Source organism: Mastigoproctus giganteus, chromosome 2 (genome assembly GCF_048544385.1).
Source record: "Mastigoproctus giganteus isolate SK-2022 chromosome 2, ASM4854438v1, whole genome shotgun sequence".
NCBI lineage: Eukaryota > Metazoa > Arthropoda > Arachnida > Uropygi > Thelyphonidae > Mastigoproctus > Mastigoproctus giganteus.
Window position 1 is genome coordinate 63475810 of NC_143576.1, and position 21670 is coordinate 63497479.

Here is a 21670-nt window from a genome sequence, read left to right on the forward strand (position 1 = left end):
TCGATTACTGAAATATTTAGGCAATATTTAGTCAGAAATTTAGTAGACTCCATGCCTCATAGCTGGCTAATAGAGGTGCTGAACATCTACAAAGTCAATCTGATAGTGACAAACTTCCTAGGAGAAACGATGGTGAATTGAGTACCACTATTAAGGTCAAAAACATCACAACCAGTCCAATCCCCCATCAGGAGAGGAATCTTTGAGGGAGATGCCCTGAGCCCATTGTGGTTCTGTCTAGCACTTAACCCACCAACTACCATGCTCAACAGTAGCAAGTATGGATATAATCTCAAAGAAGGAAGGAAGAACCTGTACACCCTCACCCACCTGATGTACATGGATGACATCAAGTTCTATGTGGGAACCGAGAAGCACCTTCAGCAACTACTACAGATCACTGAAGAATTCAGCAATGATATTAGGATGGAATTTGGTCTAGACAAATGCAAGACCCACGGATTGCATCAGGGAAAATTAGTCAACCAAAACTACCAGCTGCAGAGTGGAAAGAGATCGATGCCATGGCAGAGGGAGAGGCCTACAAATATTTGGGGATGTTGCAGGCTCAGCAGTTACAGCACTAGGAAATTAAGGCCTGCCTGATTGAAAAATACCATTAGAGTCTCAGAAGCCTGCTGAAAGCAAAGCTGAATGGAGGGAACACAGTTAAAGGCATAACACCTATGCAGTCGCAGTGCTAACATACTCCTTTGGGGTCATAGATTGGACTAACACCGAGCTGGAAGATATCGTGAGGAAGACAAGGATAATGATGACCAACAGCCGCCAACACCACCCAAAATCTGCCATGGGAGACTGACAATTTCCCCGGAAGAAGAAGAAGAAGGAAGGGGCCTGATAGACCTCATTGAGCAACAGAAGGCAGCAATGGTTAATCTGAAGGATTACTTCCAGAAACACACAGCAGCACTCTTCCTGGCCGTATGGAAGACAGACAAGTGGTATGCCCACTCAACCTAAGCGAGGAGTACCCACCCAACCAGGAGGTACAAACGAAGCTAGAAAGATGGGCAGAGAAGAGACTCCATGGCAGACACTACAATAATCTCCATCAAGATCACATAGATAAAATTGCTTCCAATGCATGGTTCATGAGTGGGAAGCTCTTCCCCAAGACTGAAGGATTCATGCTCACCATCCAAGACCAGGTAATCAACACCAGAAACTATAGAAAATACATCACCAAGGAACCCAGAGTGTCTGATGATACATGTCGATGATGCCACCTGGCCTCAGAAACAATCCAACATTACTGCAGGATGCAGGGTGATCAGGGTTCGCTTATAGACACGACCAGGTGGCCAGGAGAATACATCAGAAGCTAGCAAGGAAATACCAGTTGGTCGAAGAAAGTGCACCATACTACAAGAACGAACCCCAGGCAGTACTAGAGACACCAACCCACAAGCTGTACTGGGACCGTGCCATAATAACAGACAGGACAATCCCGCACAATAGACTGAACATAACCCTTGTGGACAAGAAGGAAAAGGCCCTATCTGATTGACATAGCTGTACCCAACACTGGCAACCTGCAGAAAACCCATGGGGAAAAAATCAGGAAGTACGCTAACCTAAGACAGGAGATCAAAGAGATGTGGCATATGCAACAAGTAACGACCATCCCGATCATCATGTCAACCATAGGTATGGTGCCAAAGACCCTACATAACAGCCTAGCAGCAATAGGTCTCCCAGCGAACACCTACAAGGAACTCCAGAAAGTCGCAATGCTGAACACCTGTAGGATAGTCAGAGAGTTGCTCAACCAACAGTAACACAAGACATAACAACAACCACCCTGCGTACATGGTAGCAATACCCATCACGAGGTGGAATCCCCAATCAGGGAGAAATAATATAAGAGTAATAATATAAATGTCATAAGAAGTAATTTACTTTTTTGTTTTTGATTTAAATTGTTTATACTTTTTTTAAATTGTTTATGCTGCTCTTTATAGAATATTTAAGTAAGGAAGGTTCCCACAAGTAAGGAGGGTGTTGGCTAGAGACTGTATGCTGCCATGAAAAATGAGCAGCCCACTGTTGCACCAAAAACCTGGCTGCCTTTAATTAAATATGCATGCGGTACACAATGAATGTATAAACCCTTTTGGCCTTAGCCACCTGGAGAATAAACAGAAGTCTGGTCATTTTCTGAGGTATGCTTCTCATTTTGTGATGCTTTGCTAGAATCACACATCAAGAACCACAGAGAAACCGAAACCATTTTGGTCTCACTGTGGGGATATTCTTATTTTATACATACTGTGTAAAATAAGAATTTTACACATACTATTTTTTACATATACATGCTAAACAAGAAGTTTAGAATATAATGTATGGTAAAAAACACATTTAAACCAAAGCTAGTAGGATAGCAATTTTTTAGTAAAAATTGCTATTCCACTAGCTGGAGGTATTTATACATTATACGCCAGGCATATATCTGAAGAATAAATATTTATTTTACCAATAAAAAAATAACCAAGATGTACAAGATGATAGGAAAAAATTTTGAAATATTTTATATATAATTAATTTTAAATTTTATTGCAACTGTGTAATTTCACCTAGCCATTTAATTGCTGCAGTACTAGCCAGTTTGTAGTGAGTTGCTGTATTAAACTGAGGACCCATAAACTGTGAATGGTAGTTGCTGAGAAATAAACCTAAATTTCCAAAACGTTAAACTGCAAAATGTCATAGGAGTTAAAAATTAATGGCTAATTAACATGTGTGCTGTTATGCCAAGGGAGGATAAATCAAGAATTAAGGCGAAATAATATCTTATAACAAAAAGGAATAAAAATTAGAAGTATGTAAGAAACGTGAGAGAATGATGACTATGTTTTAGCCATTAGGGACAGCCATAAGGTCCTTGATAGCAGGATGCATTGTTGTGGCTGCCCTTATAGTATTTGGTTGATGTATTTCATTCAGTGTTGACCAGTGATTGAATGCTGTAAAGTCCAGCCCTTATTCGCTTGCTTTTCGCCTCATCCTTACCCTCACCTTAATTCCAGATTTGTATCCCACCCCTTTCATTATAGATGCATATGCTTAGTTTAACTTAAAATCTTTTGTCTTTTTGACATCTTACACTGTTCTCTTTCAGAAGTCTGAAATTATTTTCTGAGAAATATTGTAAAGTAAATCCCAGGTTAGGAATTATATTTTCACAGTCCTTGTTTTAAAGAATAATCTCATTATGAATTGACTAGTATTAGAGCACACTTAAGACTAAGTAAAATTCCATGGTCACATACAAATTTTAGTTATGTTGAATATCAATTTTTTTCTTATTTTGTGCATTTTTTTTGGGTATTTTTTTTTTGTGAATAAAAGTACATATTAAATTTATTCTTTGGTACATGCCCACATACACTCAATTGTAATTATATTTTTTAATTTTAAATTGTATTATTAATTTTATTTTTAAATAAAATTTTGGTGTAAATTTTATTGGTATGTTAATATTATATTATAAATTTCCCATAATTCTATAATTAATACTAGCATAAAAATAAAATTAGTCCTCCTGTACTAATTTGCTAAATTTCTTATCTTATTCTGTTGCATATCCCCTCCTAGTAGTAATAGTAAATCGTTGTTTCTCTGAGTTCCTGCCATGGTGTAGTATACCAACAAGAAGAGAACACAACACACAGCAAATAAATGCACAAATCTAATCATGCTATCTCACATAGAGCAGTGTCAAATATTTAAAATTAACATACTGTGCTGATAATAAAAATAAAGAAAATAATAATTGATTAGTTTGTAAAGTACCCTTGCTTTCATTTTAATAGTTCATATAATCGTGTTCTAACTGGTTTTTGTACTCTCATAATGGAGAAAACACTTTGAACAACATGCCTGGTTGTACAAATAGAGAATCTGAATGAAATACATTTACACTCTCCATTTGCTAGTCCATCTGCAGACAACTTCTATTTATTCTTTACTTTACTTTTTTATTTAAATTTCATCTATTTCATGTGTATTTACGTATGCATAATCCCATTTATGGATATATATTTTCATATTTGAAAACTCATAATGGATTATTGACAACAGTTATAGTGCTTTTTTAAATATAATTAATAATTTTTAAAGGTTAAATATAACCTTTTCCATGAATATTTTTGCTTTTTATTGATCCTCAACTTTTTTAAAAAATAGCAAAATGTGTGATAATGTAAAGCAGTGTTTGACATGCTGCACAATGAATATTTTTATTTTTTATTGTGTAATTGTTAATTAAACTGAAGGTCAAATGCATAACAATTGAATGAGATTGCTGATGCCTTAAATTTTCAATTTTCAGTTGTTTATTTTTCACTATATTGGTATTTAATAATTTACATTTTGTATTGGTAAAATAAAATTTCTCTGTTGTTTGAGAAAGCAAAATTTCTTCTCTGGGAGGATATTGAATGGAATGGCCCACTAATTCTCTTCATTCATTCAGGACAAACTAGTGAAGTGCTTCTAATCAGATATAATGATCATTGCTTTAAAATATTGTACAGCTAGGGAAAATTATAGTTTGATATTCTGTTCATATAAACTTATTCTTATGTCACTGTTTTAGTATATTTGTTCTATAAATTTATAATAAGAATTCATTCTTCCAGAATTTTGCAAATTATATATAAATTGATTATTAGAAAATAATTTTACTGATAAATCTCTGGTAAGCATTTAAACTTTCATGTTTGTTATATGTCTTCATTTAGAAACACGAGATCACATACTTTTTTTTACTTCATTGTTCTTTTATTTATTCTTCATGATGTGGGGGCACCTCCATAGCCAAGTAGGCGGGGGCAGCAGTGCGTAGCACACGCTTCTTGATTAGACAGGGTTCAAGCCCTTGACCACCAAATATGGAGGATGTGGAAAGGTCAGGGAATGACCACTGCATATCCACGGAGCAATTTGGCCTTAGTTGCTAATGCTCCTAAAAACCAAATGACAGCAACAGTAACAGCAACATGATGTGGAAGGTTTTAAAATGTAAAATAATGATAAGTAAATGATGTTATATTTATTTCATAACACACATTACATGAATGTCGTCCACTGGTTCAAATGTGTGATTATTATCATAAACTAGTGCTGTAGAATGAGTGATATCATTGCTGTATTATAAAAATGTAGAAAAGCATTGTTAGCCTGGCAGCATTTTGTCTGTCTTCTAATATTTTGCAGACTTATCAATAATTTTTTTTAAATGTATTTAATAATTCTTGAATTATACAGAAGTATTACATTTGTTTTGATTAGTAATTATTTTATTTTATTTTTTAAAATCTTCTTAAGGAAAGACATATAGCAACCAGAGAATTACGTATTAAAGAATGCATATTTCTGGAAGATATGAATTTTTATTGTCTTCTTTCTTTCTCATTTTCTCTTTATCTATCTGTCTTGTCGTTTTTCTTTATCCTCCCTCCCCTAAGGGAAGGCTTTCTAACTTTGCAGGCAAGCCTAAGTCTTCCCGGCTCTCCTTTCAATCTGCGGAGAGGTAGCAGGGCTAGCCAATTCAGTGTTAATTGGCGTAATGGTCGCCGTTATGGGGACAGAAAGCCATTGGTTCTACAGACTTATATGGATGCACAAGAACACCTTCCCTATGCAGATGATAGCAATGCAGTTACACCTATGTCTGAAGAAAATGGAGCCATAATCATTCCTGTTTACACCAATCTGACCTCTCAGCACTCCAGTTATACCTCACATTCATCTAGGATATCTTACACTTCTCATGGGGATGTGTATGGCCAAGGTTTGACAAAGGAAAGCCAACTCAGGTCTCGATCAAGAATTCTTCATGGCCTTTATCATGAGGTTAATATTTCATCCATTATTTAATCAGTTTCTGTAGTAATGGTATCCAAACTTCTCTTAATCCATATTAATTTTTTCAGCTAGCTATATCTTCATTTATTTACTTATTTTCACAACAAAATATTAATTTGGAAACCTTTAGTTACCATTAGATACATACTTTTGCAAGTATTGTTATGTAAAAAATGAAGCCTTCTTCTGGGCCATTCATTCAAATCCTTGCATGCCAGACCACTTACTTTTATCTTTAATTGTAGAGAACTGCACTTTCTGAATCATTTTGAAGTTCTGCACAGTGTTCTGCTCACCAAGCAATAGTTTGGTAATGACAAGTCACCCTTTATCTTGGATCTTCTTCAACTTGCTGAAATTTACTCGTATGGAATTGAGGTACAATATAATGTAGGTTATTTATGGAAATGAGTTTAATTCACTGTAGGTTATTTATGGAAATGAGTTTAATTCACTGTAGGTTATTTATGGAAATGAGTTTAAATTCACTGTAGGTTATTGCTCAGAATGAGTTTAATTCACTGTAGGTTATTGCTCAGAATGAGTTTAATTCACTGTAGGTTATTGCTCAGAATGAGTTGAATTACACATTAAACATATCTGTGTATGAATTAGTTTTTAATTCTTGCCAAAAGCATGTTTATCTCTGTATGTGTGGGTATATGTATACATGTATGCATGATATATGAATCCACATGTGTAAACATGCACAAAAATAAGATTAGTTGTCATATTTCTCTTTATTTAATTTAGTGTAATACTGTTAGAGACTAATTTTAAATGTTAAATATTTCAGCTAAGAAGTAATTGAACATATTGTTAATTCTCATAATTTTAATTGATGCATTTAATGGCCTTTATCACCATCATAATTTTAACTGTTTTCTTATTAGTACTTTAATTCTTCTATATTTTTTTTATATTAGTATTCTATTTTTTCTGTGTTTGAATTATCACTTTAATTTTTCTGTATTAGTATTTCTTAATGACTATCATAACTCTTGAAAAAAAAAAAAAGTCCACACTTTAACAAGTGTGTGAAAATTTGGTTACATTATTAATGCTTAATGCATTCCCTTCCCACTTTTTTTCCTCCTTTATATTTTATTAAAATTAATTTTTGATTCAGCTCATTTTGAGTGGCTTCTCGCAACTTTACTAAAGCAGATTAAATGAACAAAAGTATTTTATTAGAAAAGTTAGTGAATAATTTGTGATTACACACACACACACACACACACACCTTGAAAATACCATTTTTAAATTTCCACCTAATTAGATATTATAATTATTAATATAAATTGCTTTACATGAATGATTAAAAAACTACATTGCTTTAACTTCCTTAACCTCTACTGAAAAAGTCACCATCATAACACAAACAAGATGTGTAGTACCATTATAGTTTGAAAAAATAACAAAATGAAATTACGATATAAATTAAGATATTTGATCCAAAGATCTGATAACCTGGCAGTGATATAAGTAAGTGCATTAAGAAAAGGAACTACTCTGTATGACAGGCTAATTATTATTAGTAATAAACTTTTCAACAACTATAAAGGATAATGAATAATTTTAACAACAATGAATAATTTTCAACAACTGTAAAGGAAATGAAATGCCACTTTAATCTCATTGTTAAGCCACCATATGTGGTATATTGGAAAGCTTGAAAGAATCTGTTAACAGAAATAAATGTAGTTTGTTTATGGTCAAAGAAGAACATAAAAAAAAAGTTGTCAGATAATATTTGATAATATTTAATGTTAAGTAGTAGAATCCATGTTGGAACAGAATTCATAATATGATTAAAAAATTAAACAGTTGAAAACATCTTTTCACGATAAGTGAATTCTTTTAAATAACACAAAAAGAGGATTTATCCCCCCTTTTTTAAAGCTAAAATTAGTCTCACTTAGCCACCTTGTGCTGAGCAGTGAATATTGGTGAATAATTAAGGTTACCTGTTGTCTGATAATGGAACCGAATAGTACCAAAACAGGTTGCATTAGTGCTTTCGAGTTTTTAATGAATAATAGATTCACCTGGGTAATGTTATTCAGTTAAAAACAATATTAGAAACAACTACATTATCCACAAATCGTGGATAATGTAGTTGTTTCTAAAGAGCCATAAACCTTATGTCACAGGAGGGGGCAACATTATCCCCTTGCAGTAAAGACAGAAAAATGAATACACTGGGAGCATTTTCTTTCATACTGATTTCAGTGGCTGCATTGAAATGGTGCCCTTCTTTTCTGTATTTGATTAACGAAAACTTATTTGGTGAGAAATGTTTGAATTGTTATTTAAAAATAGTTTCTTATTTTAGAGTGCAGTAATCAAAGGCCACTTACAAAATATGTAATATAAATGTAATCCCATAAAAAATTTACAGATATATTGTGCTTAATTCTGTGATACCTGTGTAGCCTAAGATTAGGTGACAGTCAGATCATATGCAGTTGCTTACAAGGTCAAAGACAATTTCTTTATACAAAATTTATAAAGCAATCAATTAAAAATTCAAAATTATGATTCCATGAGTTTAGATTGGAACACATGTATTTTATTTTAATCAGAATGAGATCTACTGGCTCTGCTTTAATTGTCTTACACTACATATCCAAAATCAAATTGATAGCTTCAACTTAGAAATTGAAAAAACTCTTCACTTATATAGTTTTGAATATAATATATATGGCAATAGAAATGTCTCTTGCTATGTATATGCTTGCAAAAGTATTTAAATTATATTTATGTTTTAAATTTTTAGATTGAATTACAGGATGATATTTATTTAATTGAAGGATGAATTTCTGGCTAGCCATGTCATCATTAAGCTGTATGACAGAAAGAGTTATAAATTAACCTGAAAATATACAGTTATACCACTTAGACTGCTCATTATAATTTAGAAATAAAATAGGGCAGTCATTTCATTTTATTTTACAGGATTTCTGCACTGGAATTCATTCAGCATTGGAATTGAATTGTTTTATTTTGTTAATTGGATTGAAATATTACTTCCTTACAATATAATTAATATTGGATTAATGCATAATTATATGCATCTGATGAATTTATATGGCTTATAAAGGAAGTACGTGTAGTTTTATAAATATAGTATTTAAATGCACTTCATGCAAATATAAAATTAAAACCATTTAAAATCCTCAGCACCTAAAATCACTAATGTGAAAATGCAGAAATGCATGTGTAGAATTAACTTCAAGCTCTTTTGTTTAAAAATTGTTTTTTCCTGGCTAGGTCCATCAATTAAATGGTAGGTACTTAACTGATAAGGATTGTGCCCTATTAACCAGGCTTTTTTATCATATATCATCGATCAAGATTTTTTATCATATACTTTGAAATATTGTTTTATTAATTGTCATTAAAACTTGTATTTTACTATAAAATTTAATCAGTTGTTTTCAGATCATGATAATATTATGACTCATCAGTTACCAGCCTGACAATTCAATTATCATTACTGTATTACAATTTTCAGAGCCATGATATCTGTGTCTGTATGTACACTGAGTGGACAAAAATCATGGGATACCTATCTAGTAACGGGTAGGCCCACCTTTTGCCCGGATAAGGGCAGTCACACAGCGAGGCATTGAGTCCACTAGTTCACGAAAGCATTCCACATATATTTCCATCCATGCTTACTGTACTGCTGTCCATAATTCCTTCACATTCCTGGGTGGAGGATCCAAAGCTTGAATGGACCTTTCCATAGCATCCTAAAGATACTCCACAGGGTTCATGTCTGGCGAATGGGCGAGGCCATTCCATAGTAGTAACATCTGTGGAATGCTCTTCGAACCATGTTCTAGTCACCATGGCTCTGTGGGGAGGCACACTGTCTTGCTGGAAGAGTCCATTGCCCTGTGGGTGCACAATGACCATGAAGGGGCACAGATGGTCTGCAAGGATGGACACGTAACCTGGACCATTCAGAGATGCATCTAGATGTCCCAACATGTGCCAGTTGAACATGCTCCAGACCATTACCAACCATCCACTTGCCTGAACAGTTACTTGTGGACGTGATGGGTGTATAGCTTAGTGCTTGAAATAACTGGAAATGGGACTTGTTGGACCAGGAGACCTGTCTCCAATCATTCAAGGTCCAGTGCCGATGTTCTTTCACCCAGTTGAAGCATAGAATCCTGCATCGTGGTGTTAGCAATGGGACTCTGGTGGATTGGAAGCTCCCATAATTTGCCTGATGGTCTTGGTGGAGCAGTTTCTGGCACCTCCTTCGTTGAAGTTAGCAGTGATTTGTGCCACTATCACTCTCTGATTGGCTGAAACAATGTGAGACAGACGTTGATGGCCATGTTCATCCACCACCTTTCTCCACCCTTAGCACTGTCCACAATGAGATGTTATTCCGGAAATGGCGTATTCCTGATACACTCTTGATAATGTCAAATGGGGATAGTGCAATTTCTGTACTGCCTCTGCGATAGTGACTCATGCATTGGGCACCCACTATCATCCCTGTTTCAAAGTAGGTTAACTCACAATGTTTATCCATACTGACATCAAATTACTGTCTACGTGAATGCAGTGTACCCTATATACCTGCCAAGTGGTTCGTTCACTAGCGAGAATGGCGACAGTGTTGCATTGCCCAAGAACCAGGATCCCATGAATTCTGTCCTTTCAGTGTATATAAATGCTTGCAAACAGGCCAACTAAAAGATCACCACAGTACCATTGAGACAGCGAATGTTGCTCAGTCAGTAGTGGTCATGTATTGCTATAATAAAGTGTGGCATAATATTCTGCCAAATGATGCATACATAATAGATTATATATAGAATTTGAAAATCTGCATCTGCCACTGGTTGGAATCTGCTCACATCTATAGCACCAGGTTTAAAATTAATAGTGACAGAAATATATGTATACTCCCTATTTTTGAATCATTTGTGTTGAATCACATGAGGTGGGTAGATGCCCCTCCCAATTATCAACTTCATTACGTACTTGTATGGGTGCCTATGTAGCCAGGTGGGCAGGAGCAGCAGTGCATAGCACGTGCTTCTTGATTAGACCGGGGTTAGAGCCCATGACCACCAAATACAGAGGATGCGGAAAGGTCAAGGAATGACCACCGCATATTCCAGGAGCAATATGGCCTTAGTTACTAATGCTCCTAAAAACCAAATAACAACAACATACTTGTCTGTGTTTTTTTATAATTGAGAAAGGTTACATATAGAAGGTGAAGGCTTCTACTGTATTTGTTTTATTGAATTTACTTGTGTTTTTAAGCAGTTTATTTTGTGAGTCATTATTTTCATTGCTTTTGCTTACAGTTGTCATTATTTTAATTTCTACTAGGGGGTTTCACCCCCCCCTGCTCGCTTCTTTTGATAAAATAAAATAAAATACTTACAGACACTTTCGACACTGTGTGTCTCTTCCTCGGCTATGAATGCACAAATAAATCGCATATGGAAATCAAGAATGGTACCGTATGATCATGCTAGATAAACAAATTGTGAGCACGAGGTTCATCTAGCATGATCATGCTAAAACAGAAGCTTGTTTTACCATATTAAAACAAGCTTCTGTTACGTATTTTATTATTTGCGACATATCACGTAACCCGCATCCCTCTTCTCCCATTGGCTGAATAAATATCACTAGGAGGAAAGTTTTTTTAATGTATAGAAAGATATTTTATGATTGTAAATTTCATTTGCAGTTGGTCAGTGTTTGCAGTAATTTATGTGTGTCCTATTCTCAACCTCAGATGGTTCTTCTCATATATCTATATGCATTCTCTGATAATGACTACTTTTGGTGTTTACAAAGGACTTTCAGAAAATAACTTAAAAAAATTTTTTTTCCTCAGAAATATGTGAATCCACATAAAAATATGTTGTGCAAATACAAATATTTGGCCACAGTTTCTAAAATGCAGCAGCAACAACAACACAAATGGCACTAAAACATATGCTTACATCAAAATGGTTGCTCTGATATAGATGTACACCAAAGAGATGCACTTTATTAATTGATATATATGGGCCAGAAAGGAGACAACCAGTGGAATTGAGCATAAAGCTATGTCCATATTTATAGAAAAAAGTTATCTATTTGGCAAGAGTTGTTTTGTTACTGGGAGTTAAGGAAGTTGGTAATCCAACTTCCTTAACTCCCTAACCACCAATAGCTAGTGGAATCAGCAAAACAAAACTGAAGACAAACATCATATTCATTGAAGAGTGATTCTTTAAAACATGTATTAATATTTGTGAAATTGCAGAACAGCTACAGGTTCCAAAGTCAGTTGTGTAAGAAATTGTGCATGACAATCTTGACTTCAAGTTACCAGCACAACGGTTGCAGTATCATGGGATTATCCCTGCAACTTCTACAGTGCAATAGTGAAGAGGGTGACTGGTTTTAAAATATTTGTGGCAGTAGCTGAAATTTGGGTGCACTCTGTAAGTGCCAAAACAAAGTGAAATTTAGTGGTATAGAAACACCCTATGCTTATTCAGCAGAAAAGCACATGACAAGCCTGACCACAAAACTGATGGGCACTTTCTAGGATTAAGGAAGCATTATTTGCATTGATTTTGTTATGGATTGTATGTAAATTTATGCTTATAGCACTTTCAGTTCAAAATAGAGAGTGGGTGGAAAGAAAGGAGGAAAAAGAAGTATTGGCCATGAAATCAGACTAGGGGTGCCCTCCTCTTATTCCTTCATTAGCATTAGCAGTGGAGAATGATGCAAGAAAGCAAGCTTATACAGCATCAGCAAAAAAAAAAAAAAAAAAAAAGCATGTATTTCACCTATCCATTCCCTCCAATAGTTTTTCTACTTCTTCCTTGAATTTATTTAAACTAGCAACTTCTGCAACAACAGATGGAAATTTATTCCAGCAATTGACCACCTGCTGGCTAAAGGCAAACTTCTACACATCTTTTCTGTAACCGTCTTTCTTCAATTTGAATTTGTGCTCCCCCCCCCTTCATATGTGTGGTCTGAGCAAGAGGGAGAATCGCATCAGCTTTGAGCTTGCTCAATCCATTAAAAGCCTTAAACACCTCAATTAGATTGGCTCACAGGTGCTTGGTTGCCTTTCTTGGTAGGAGCACCCTTTTGTTCCCCTCATCAATTTCATTTCCCGTTGCTGTAAATGTTCCAGCATCTCCACATCCTTTCTAAAATGAGGCCTCCAGTCCTGTATACCATACTCAATGTGTGGCCTGACCATTGCTTTATATAATGGAATAATCACTTCCTTATTCCTGCTAGCAAAATTCCTGTATATTATTATCATTGAAAAAATCCCATGAGCTGTCCTGGAAACATGTCTGCATTGCTCAGAAAACTTCATATCTGACTGCACAATTATCCCCAAATCTTTTCCGCTACCCTGAGCGTAGTACCACACAATTGGTACATTATTCTAGGGTTACTGTTACACATATGCAGTACTTTGCATTTATCAATGTTAAACTTCAGTTGGCAATTTTCAGTCCATCTACCTAACTTTTCTGGATCCTGTTGCAGTAGTATAATGTCATTACTGTCATTAACCACCCTGCCAACCTTTGTATCATCAAAAAACTTGGGCATTAAGCCTCTTATACCTTCATCAGTATCATTGATAAATATAGAAAACAACAATGCCTCAGCATCAAACCTTTTGTAATTCCACTAATAATATTAGATCTCAAAGAGCCGTGTCCATTGATTACCACTCTCTGTCCTCTCCCACTTCATCATCATCATCATCAGCCATTTTCAATCCACTGCAGGATGAAGGCCTCTCCAGCAACTTTCCAGTTCCTTCCGTTTTGAGCACTGGCCATCCATTTACTACTCGAAAACTCATGAATTTCATCTATCCATCTCCGCCTTTGTCTTCCAGGTTTTCTTCTAGCTCCTCTTGGATACCATTCTGTTATTTTCTTAGTCCATCTGTCATCATGTCTTCGAGCTATGTGTCCTGCCCAAGACCATTTTAGTTCTTTAGTTTTGATAAGAATGTCCTTTACTTGAGTTTGCTGCCTAATCCATGTGTTTCTCTTCTTATCTAACAGTCTGATTCCCAATATGATTCGTTCCATTCTTCGCTGTGTAGTTCTCAGCTTCTCTTCCATTCTTTTGGTGAGTGCCCAAGTTTCACTTCCATAAGTCATGGTGGGGAGTATACATTGATTCATTATTTTACGTTTCAGACAAACTGGGATATTGCTCTTCAGTATGTGACTATATTTCCTGAATGCTATCCATCCAAAATTTATTCTTCTCTTGACTTCCAGCCATTTATCATTATTACAGCTAATAACTTGTCCCAGATAAGTATATGACTCCACCTTTTCAATTACTGCTCCTTCAATCATTATTTCCGTTTCCGTGGCATACTTGTTCATCATTACTTTTGTTTTAGCCATATTCATCTTTAGTCCAAAATCCTTACTAACTGTGCATAACTGATTAAGATTTTCCTCTAATTCTTTGGGATCATGGCTTATGACCACAATGTCATCTGCAAATCTTAAATGGTTTAGGTACTCTCCGTTCACATTGACTCCTTTCTGCGACCAGTCTAATCTTCTGAAAGCTTCCTCAAGGGCAGCAGTAAACAGCTTCGGAGATATTGTGTCTCCTTGTCGAACTCCTTTCTCGATTTTAAATTTCCTACTGTCTTTGTCTAGTCTAATAAAGGATGTAGCACTCTCATATATTTTCTTCAAAATCATAATATATGGAGTATCTATGCCTTGTCTTTCCAGTGCCGGAAACATTGCCTTATGCTGTATGGAGTCAAATGCCTTTTCATAATCCACAAATGCCTTTTCATAATCCACCTCTCCCACTTAGCCATCTCTTTATCCATAGCAGCAATTTGCCTCCAATGCCACACTGCTCCAATTTGTACAGCAGTCTTTTATGTGCAATAGTATCAAAAGCTTTTCTGAAATCCAAGTATATGATACCAAAATTATTTTTTGTATCCAGTTCCTTTGTGTCCACATTGTAGCAACCAATCAAATTGGTCAAACAAGATTTTCCCCTTAACAAACTCATGCTGTGTTTGAAGAATAATTGCAACCTGGTCTAGATAATCCTGCATTATTTATTTTGCCAGTGTCTCCATTATTTTCCCTAGGATAGTTGTAGAGGAATATGTGGTTGCAAAACTGATAATAGACACTAGTGATGTCAACTAATGGGTTTATTATATGCTGTGCAGATAAAGGCTGTATCTATGCAAAATGCTGAGTTTTGAGTCTGTCTTTTTCAGACTGTGGTAAAGAGAATGGTATCTTTCCTAGAATTGACTGGCTGGTGTTGAAGATGAAGCAGTAACACCATACTCTGAATAAAATATAACAAAACCCTTAATAATTTGGTGCATAATAACTAAATTACAAAAATGGGCACTTATATATATTGTTAACTGTAATAATTAAAATAACATAATTGGAGTCACATTTATCTTTTTAGAATATCTTAGAGGTCTACTCTCTCACAACTGCTTATAGGCTAAATAATAGATTTAAAACATGAAGTTTAAACAAGTAAAGTACTCCAACCATTTTTGAAAAACTTTCAGAATGGCTATTATTAACATTTAGGGAAACCCTAAGTGTTAATAATAGCCTATGCCTTAGACTATGCATTTGACATTTTAAAGAAAAATATTCCTTGCCAAGTGATGAAACAATGAGAAGTAATGTCAGAGAAAGCTTGAGCATCTTGTCCTCTAATCTTGTGAGGACACTTCTCTTTCTTGGGTCAGCTCTGGCACTCTTCTGTGACCTGACCTGCCCAGCTCCTCTTTGTCTGATGACTGTGTCTTATCTCTTCTCCCTCAACAGAGCACTGTTTATTCTTCTCTTATATACCCATTTATAGCTTAAATTTTATCATTTCCAGTTACTGTCTCATGAGATCTTCCCTTGATCGTAGACTTACCGCTAGGTCTTGTGATAATAGTTTTAGTGCTTTCTGTTTGCTCAGAATTGAAAGAAGTTGATGATGGATTTTTAGGAACAATTGTAAGTGACAATTTTTATTGTTTATAAACTGATGCCTGTCATGACAAGATTGCAGCTATAATGGTGGCATGTAATTGTGATTCTGAATTAAAATGTTTTAATAAAAATTATCGTGTTTTCGATAAATGGTGTCATACTAAATAACATGAAAAAAAGTAATCATTATGGGTTATGAAATATCAGATCAGTAATTGTCAAGAAGGCTAAAAGACACATAAGAGACCACAGCAGTTCTTAATATCTAGAGATGTGACTTGCTCTCCCCTAGCAGTCTGAGAGAAATAAATAAAAAAAAAAAAACTGGTAGCCTCATATGAAATAAGCTACACAGCTCTCACTTATAATATAAAACATTTAAACTATGGGATATTCATTATTACATTATTACGGCTTGTTTGGGTAAACCAGTCTCTGATGCCAATCTGAGTTAGGCATGTTAAATGATTCAAAACCCAAATTATAATATATATTCATCACCAAAACTCATAAAAAAAAAGCTTATTGTTTTAAAAAAAAAAGGTTCTTGAATTATCTCGTAGATGGCGCGTGTAATAGAAAATTCTCTGCGGCAGCCAACTACAAGTTAACTCGATTAACTCAGACATATTGTTACTTTCAGAATTCGCCATATATGAATCAGCGCTGTGCGTAAATCCACAGTAGTGACACAGACTGTGCTGTGTGTGTTGTATTTAGTAATTTGTTACATGGTTTTTTTTACAAAAAAAAAAAGAACCTAAAACATGGATAAGAGACCATTGACCGAAGAAGAGCAATGCTTGAGCTCTATGCTAATATGAGTGGCTTGGAATTTGGAGAGATTTTTCACAAGCCATACAGTTCTGGTTCCGACAGTGACAATTATGAACCTTCTAATGATTCAAGTGAGGATAGCGATGATGGAGTCATCTCCCAGCCTGAAGATAATCCTAATTCTCCACAGGCAAGTACATCAAATATAATAATAATTTGTGGAATGAAATAGCACAAGATCCTCCACAATTTATTTTTGAAGAGAACATTGGTTTTAAAATGGACCCAACAGAACTTAGTATACAAAAATTGGTAGACCTATATTTTTCGGAAGAATTTCTTACATTATTAGTCGAACAAACTAATTTATACTTTCTGCAAGAAATTGAAAAATGTGGGCAATCGCGAAAATCTGCCAGGTTGTCAAGATGGAAGGACAGTAACATCTCAGAAATGAAAGTGTTTCTTGGACTTTTGTTACAAATGGGCCTTTGTTCTTTTCCTTCAATAGAGCATTACTGGAGTACAAGTGCATTCTGTAGAATGCACTTGTACTTGCCAAAACATAACATTGTAATGTTATGTTTTGGCAATCATTTATGAGTCAAAATAGATTCCAGTTGATGTTACGATATTTTCACTTCGTAGATAATTCATTACAATCTGCTGACAGGCTATACAAAGTAAGACCGATTTTTAATCATTTCAATAATGTTATGTGCAATAATTACGTACCAAATAAAAACATCTGTATTGATGAGTCAATGATGGTATGGCGTGGGAGACTGAATTTCTGCCAGTACATAAAAAATAAAAAGAACAAATACGGAATCAAACTTTACGAACTGTGCAAGTCCAACGTTATGAAAATAAAAATTTACTCCGGTAAATCAGAAACTGAACAAAACATAGGTCATACTGCCGAAGTTGTGCTATACTTGCTTGAGGACTTCTTAGACAAGGGATATGTATTGCATATGGACAGTTTTTATAATTCCGTTGCTCTGATGAAATTGTTGTCTGCTTGAAAAACTTATGTATGTACTTATGAAAAAACTTATGAAAAACTTATGTACGCACCTGCAGAAAAGAAAATCCAAAAGATTTGGTGAAGCGAAAATTGAAGAAAGGGGAAGTTGCATGGCAACGAAATGGTCCTGTTGTAGTATGTAAGTGTAGGGATAAAAGAGAAGTTGTCACTATTTCTAACAAACACTTTGTTGAAATGGTCAAGGTACATAACTGGAATGGAAAAATTTCGATAAAACCAAACATAATTCGAGATTACAATAGTGGAATATCCAGCATATATCAATCGGATCAAATGCCCCCGTACTATCAAATCGTATTATCGTATATCAAATGCCATCAGATGGCCGAAAAAAGTTGCATTGCATATTTTAGAAATATATATATATACATAACGCATATATCCTTTTCCGTCACGTTACGGCCCCGGGTGCCAAGCGTTCCATGGCCAAGCGATTTCTAGTGCATTTCTGAAAGCGATTTCTGCAAACAGATTCTATTTTTTGTTTCAAAAACCATTTTCTTGATTTTATTTGTATATCAGAGTAGCACTTTCATTCTACGAGAAGTAGGGAAAGGCCCAGAAAGGGAATCCATCTTTCTGTTTCTTTTTTTTCTATAAATACTAATTACTAACTCAGCCGCTTGGTCACCTCGTGGCACTGCTCCTACCTCTCCATGGCGGGGTGGCAGGAGCAGTGCCAGTAACCTGAGTGGAAAAGATAAACCCCCCCCAGGGCCAAAAGGAGCCATCATGGATTCTACAAATTTTCCACCCTTAGTGCCTTCAAGCTCAAGGCAAGAATACTGTCATGAAGACAAGGAAAACAGTCAACCCAAAAGGCTTCGAACAGAAGCACATTGTTCAGACATTCCTAATTTTTTGGTGATACACTCTCTGTCTACCCAGCCTGTGGGTAAGTTATCTTCATTCATGATTCAAAGACATCTAGAATCTATTGCAGGATAACCAATAATGGTAAAACGATTACAATCCGGAGATCTCCTGATTGAAACAGCGACCACCAAACATTCAGAGTGGCTTTTAAAGACAACGACATTTGGTGGGTTGCCAGTATCTGTTACTCCCCACAATACCTTAAATTCATCAAAAAGCATCATCACAGAATGGGACTTAATTACAGTGTCTGAGGAGGAATTAGTACAAGAACTTAGCAATCAAAAGGTAATCAGTGCTAAAAGAATAACGACAAAAAAAGATGGAAATCTCGTTCCATCATTTTAACTTTTAGTACTCCTGATTTGCCATCCTCAGTAAAAGTTGGATATTTAAACTGCCGAATTCATCCATACCTTCCGAATCCTCTTCGCTGTTTTAAATGCCAGAAATATGGCCATTCACAGCAGGCATGCAGAGGTGATGCCATCTGTCCTATTTGTGGAGCAAAAGATCATAAACAAGCAGATTGTCCAGCGATAGTTCCCAATTGCCCCAACTTCAATGGCAATCACCCCGCCTTTTATAAATCATGTAAAATGTGGAAAACAGGTAGAAAAATCCAAAAATACAAAGTAGAACATAAAGTCACATATCCTGAGGCATGCAGACAAATAATGTTGACCAAGTCCATCTTATTCCTCTTGAACCCAAAGTTTTCATACAACTGCAATTCAAACAGATGTGTCAATACCGCCCAACATCTCGCTAGCTAATTGGGTTAAAACAACCTTATCAACCACTGGAAAAGAAAATTCTAAAACTAAAACCAGCAATGCCACCAACACCCCAGTTAGTATCCCAACTGATACTGTGACAGTCTCAAATGATGCAGAAAAATTGAAACCTAATAAAGACTGTAAGGAACTGATCCACCAACCAATACTATGGAAGCGGATATACACCAAAATTATGAAGAACCTATCCTAGAACTCCATGCCAATGACAATATGGATACTGGACACCCCTTATTCCCAAAAAAAGACCGGAAAAAATGCCCTGCATACAAAAAACAGTCAGATGAATCATCCTTAGCCAAACCAAAATAATGCCTAACATCATACAGTGGAATTGTAGAGGACTAAGCAGCCATTCTGATGACTTAAGGGATTTAATCTCTCAGTTTAATCCCATGGGTATATGCCTACAGGAAACATTCTTGTCACCCCAAGTTTCGCCGAAATTCTCAAATTTTATGATATACAGATGAGATAGAAGCCCAGAGTCCCCTGCCCGTGGAGGAGTAGCCATTCTTGTAAATTCTAACATACCATCCAGATTGATCCACCCTAGAAGCTATGGCAGCTCGGATTGCAGTTGGTATTTCAGTTACCATTGTTTCAATTTATATTCCACCATCTCTACCACTTGCCCTATCAGAACGTGACAACCTCATTGCACAACTTCCAACTCCAATTTGTCTTTTCGGTGACTTTAATGGACACCATTCATTGTGGGGATCAGCTACAATGGACAGAAGAGGCAAGTTGATTGAGGAATTTATAAATAATAATGACCTAAATTTATTAAACTGTGGATCTTAAACTCTACATCCACCTACCTACAGGATCTACTTCTCAAATCGACTTGTCAGTTTCCTCACCTTCCATCTTTACAATCATGACATAGTCTGTATTAACCGATCCTTTTAACAGTGATCACTTTCCAATCATTTGCTCCTTACAAACAGGGGTAACACCAAATCCTGATCAACGATCGTCTTGGAAGTTTAAAAAGGTGAACTGGGATGGCTATTCTGCTCAAATACGTCTAGAAAGACTTTACGTTAAAAAATAACCTATTGATGATGTAAATACTTACATCACCAATCAGATTCTGACTGCAACAAATACCTACATTCCAAAATCCGGGACATATCGCAATCACCGAAATCACTGGTGGAATGCAGATTGCTTCACTGCCAAACAGGAAAAAAACTGAGCTTGGAATAATTTCCGTAAGAATCCCACCACTAATAACTTCATTGCTTATAAAAGGCTTAAAGCAAAAGCAAGGAAATTAGATGGAAAGCGAAACAAGACTCGTGGATCGCTTTTGCCTCAACAATCACAAAAGACACCAACACACACCTCATCTGGAAAAGAATACAGGCATTAAATGGGAAATTTGCTCGTATGCCCTCTCCAGTACTTCATTGGAAAGGGAAAGACCTATCTACAGCTGAAGAAGTTGCTAATGCACTTGCTGAATCATTTTCTAAAATCTCTGCTTCTGCCTCCTATGAGTCCACATTTCAGAACATCAAAGCTAGTGCAGAACGATATAAAATCAACTTTTTCACACAACGCTCTTTCCCGTACAACCAACCCTTTACGTTCATAGAACTTCAAGAATCATTAAACAGATCTTCAAACAGTGCTGCAGGCCCAGATGGAGTTCATTACGTTATGCTGAAGCATTTAACTGAAGAAGATTTGAGTACCATGTTAACTTTTAAAGGTCGGATATTCTCCGAAAATGCCTATCCTTCTTCCTGGTGTCATTCTTTCATTATTGCCTTACGAAAACCAGGAAAAGATCATTCCTGTGTTGAAAACTATAGGCCAATATCTCTTACGAGCTGCATGGATAAAATTTTCAAAAGGATGGTTCACACCAGGCTTACTTACTTACACTAGGCTATCCTGGAGTCACAAAATCTCCTTCCAGATCATCAGTATGGCTTTCGGAAGAATAGATCAACGCTGGCCGAATCTCATATCCGCAATGCCTTTGTCATGAAACAAAATCTAGTCATGGTCAACCTAGATCTTGAAAAGGCATTTGACACTACATGGAATCATGGGATTATTATGGCCCTTTACTACTTGGGGTTTAGGGGCCATTTGTCGAAAATAATTCAAAATTTTCTGCAGTTGCGTTCTTTTCAGGTCCGATATAAAAATGTACTCTCTGCATCTCATGTTCAAGAAGAAGGAGTCCCGCAGGGATCGATACTTAGTCCAACACTATTTTCAAT

At 35.7% G+C, this 21670-nt stretch overlaps 1 protein-coding gene across 1 annotated transcript in view; it reads left to right on the forward strand.

Annotated features, from left to right (window-relative positions):
* The window catches only part of LOC150089320 (sodium channel protein para-like), a 2114826-nt gene that overhangs the window by 1130229 nt on the left and 962927 nt on the right, over positions 1 to 21670 (forward strand). The window contains exon 14 of the mRNA XM_090389008.1: positions 5515 to 5880. Within this exon, the coding sequence (XP_090245134.1) occupies positions 5515 to 5880 (366 nt within the window). The remainder of the gene's footprint in view (positions 1 to 5514; positions 5881 to 21670) is intronic.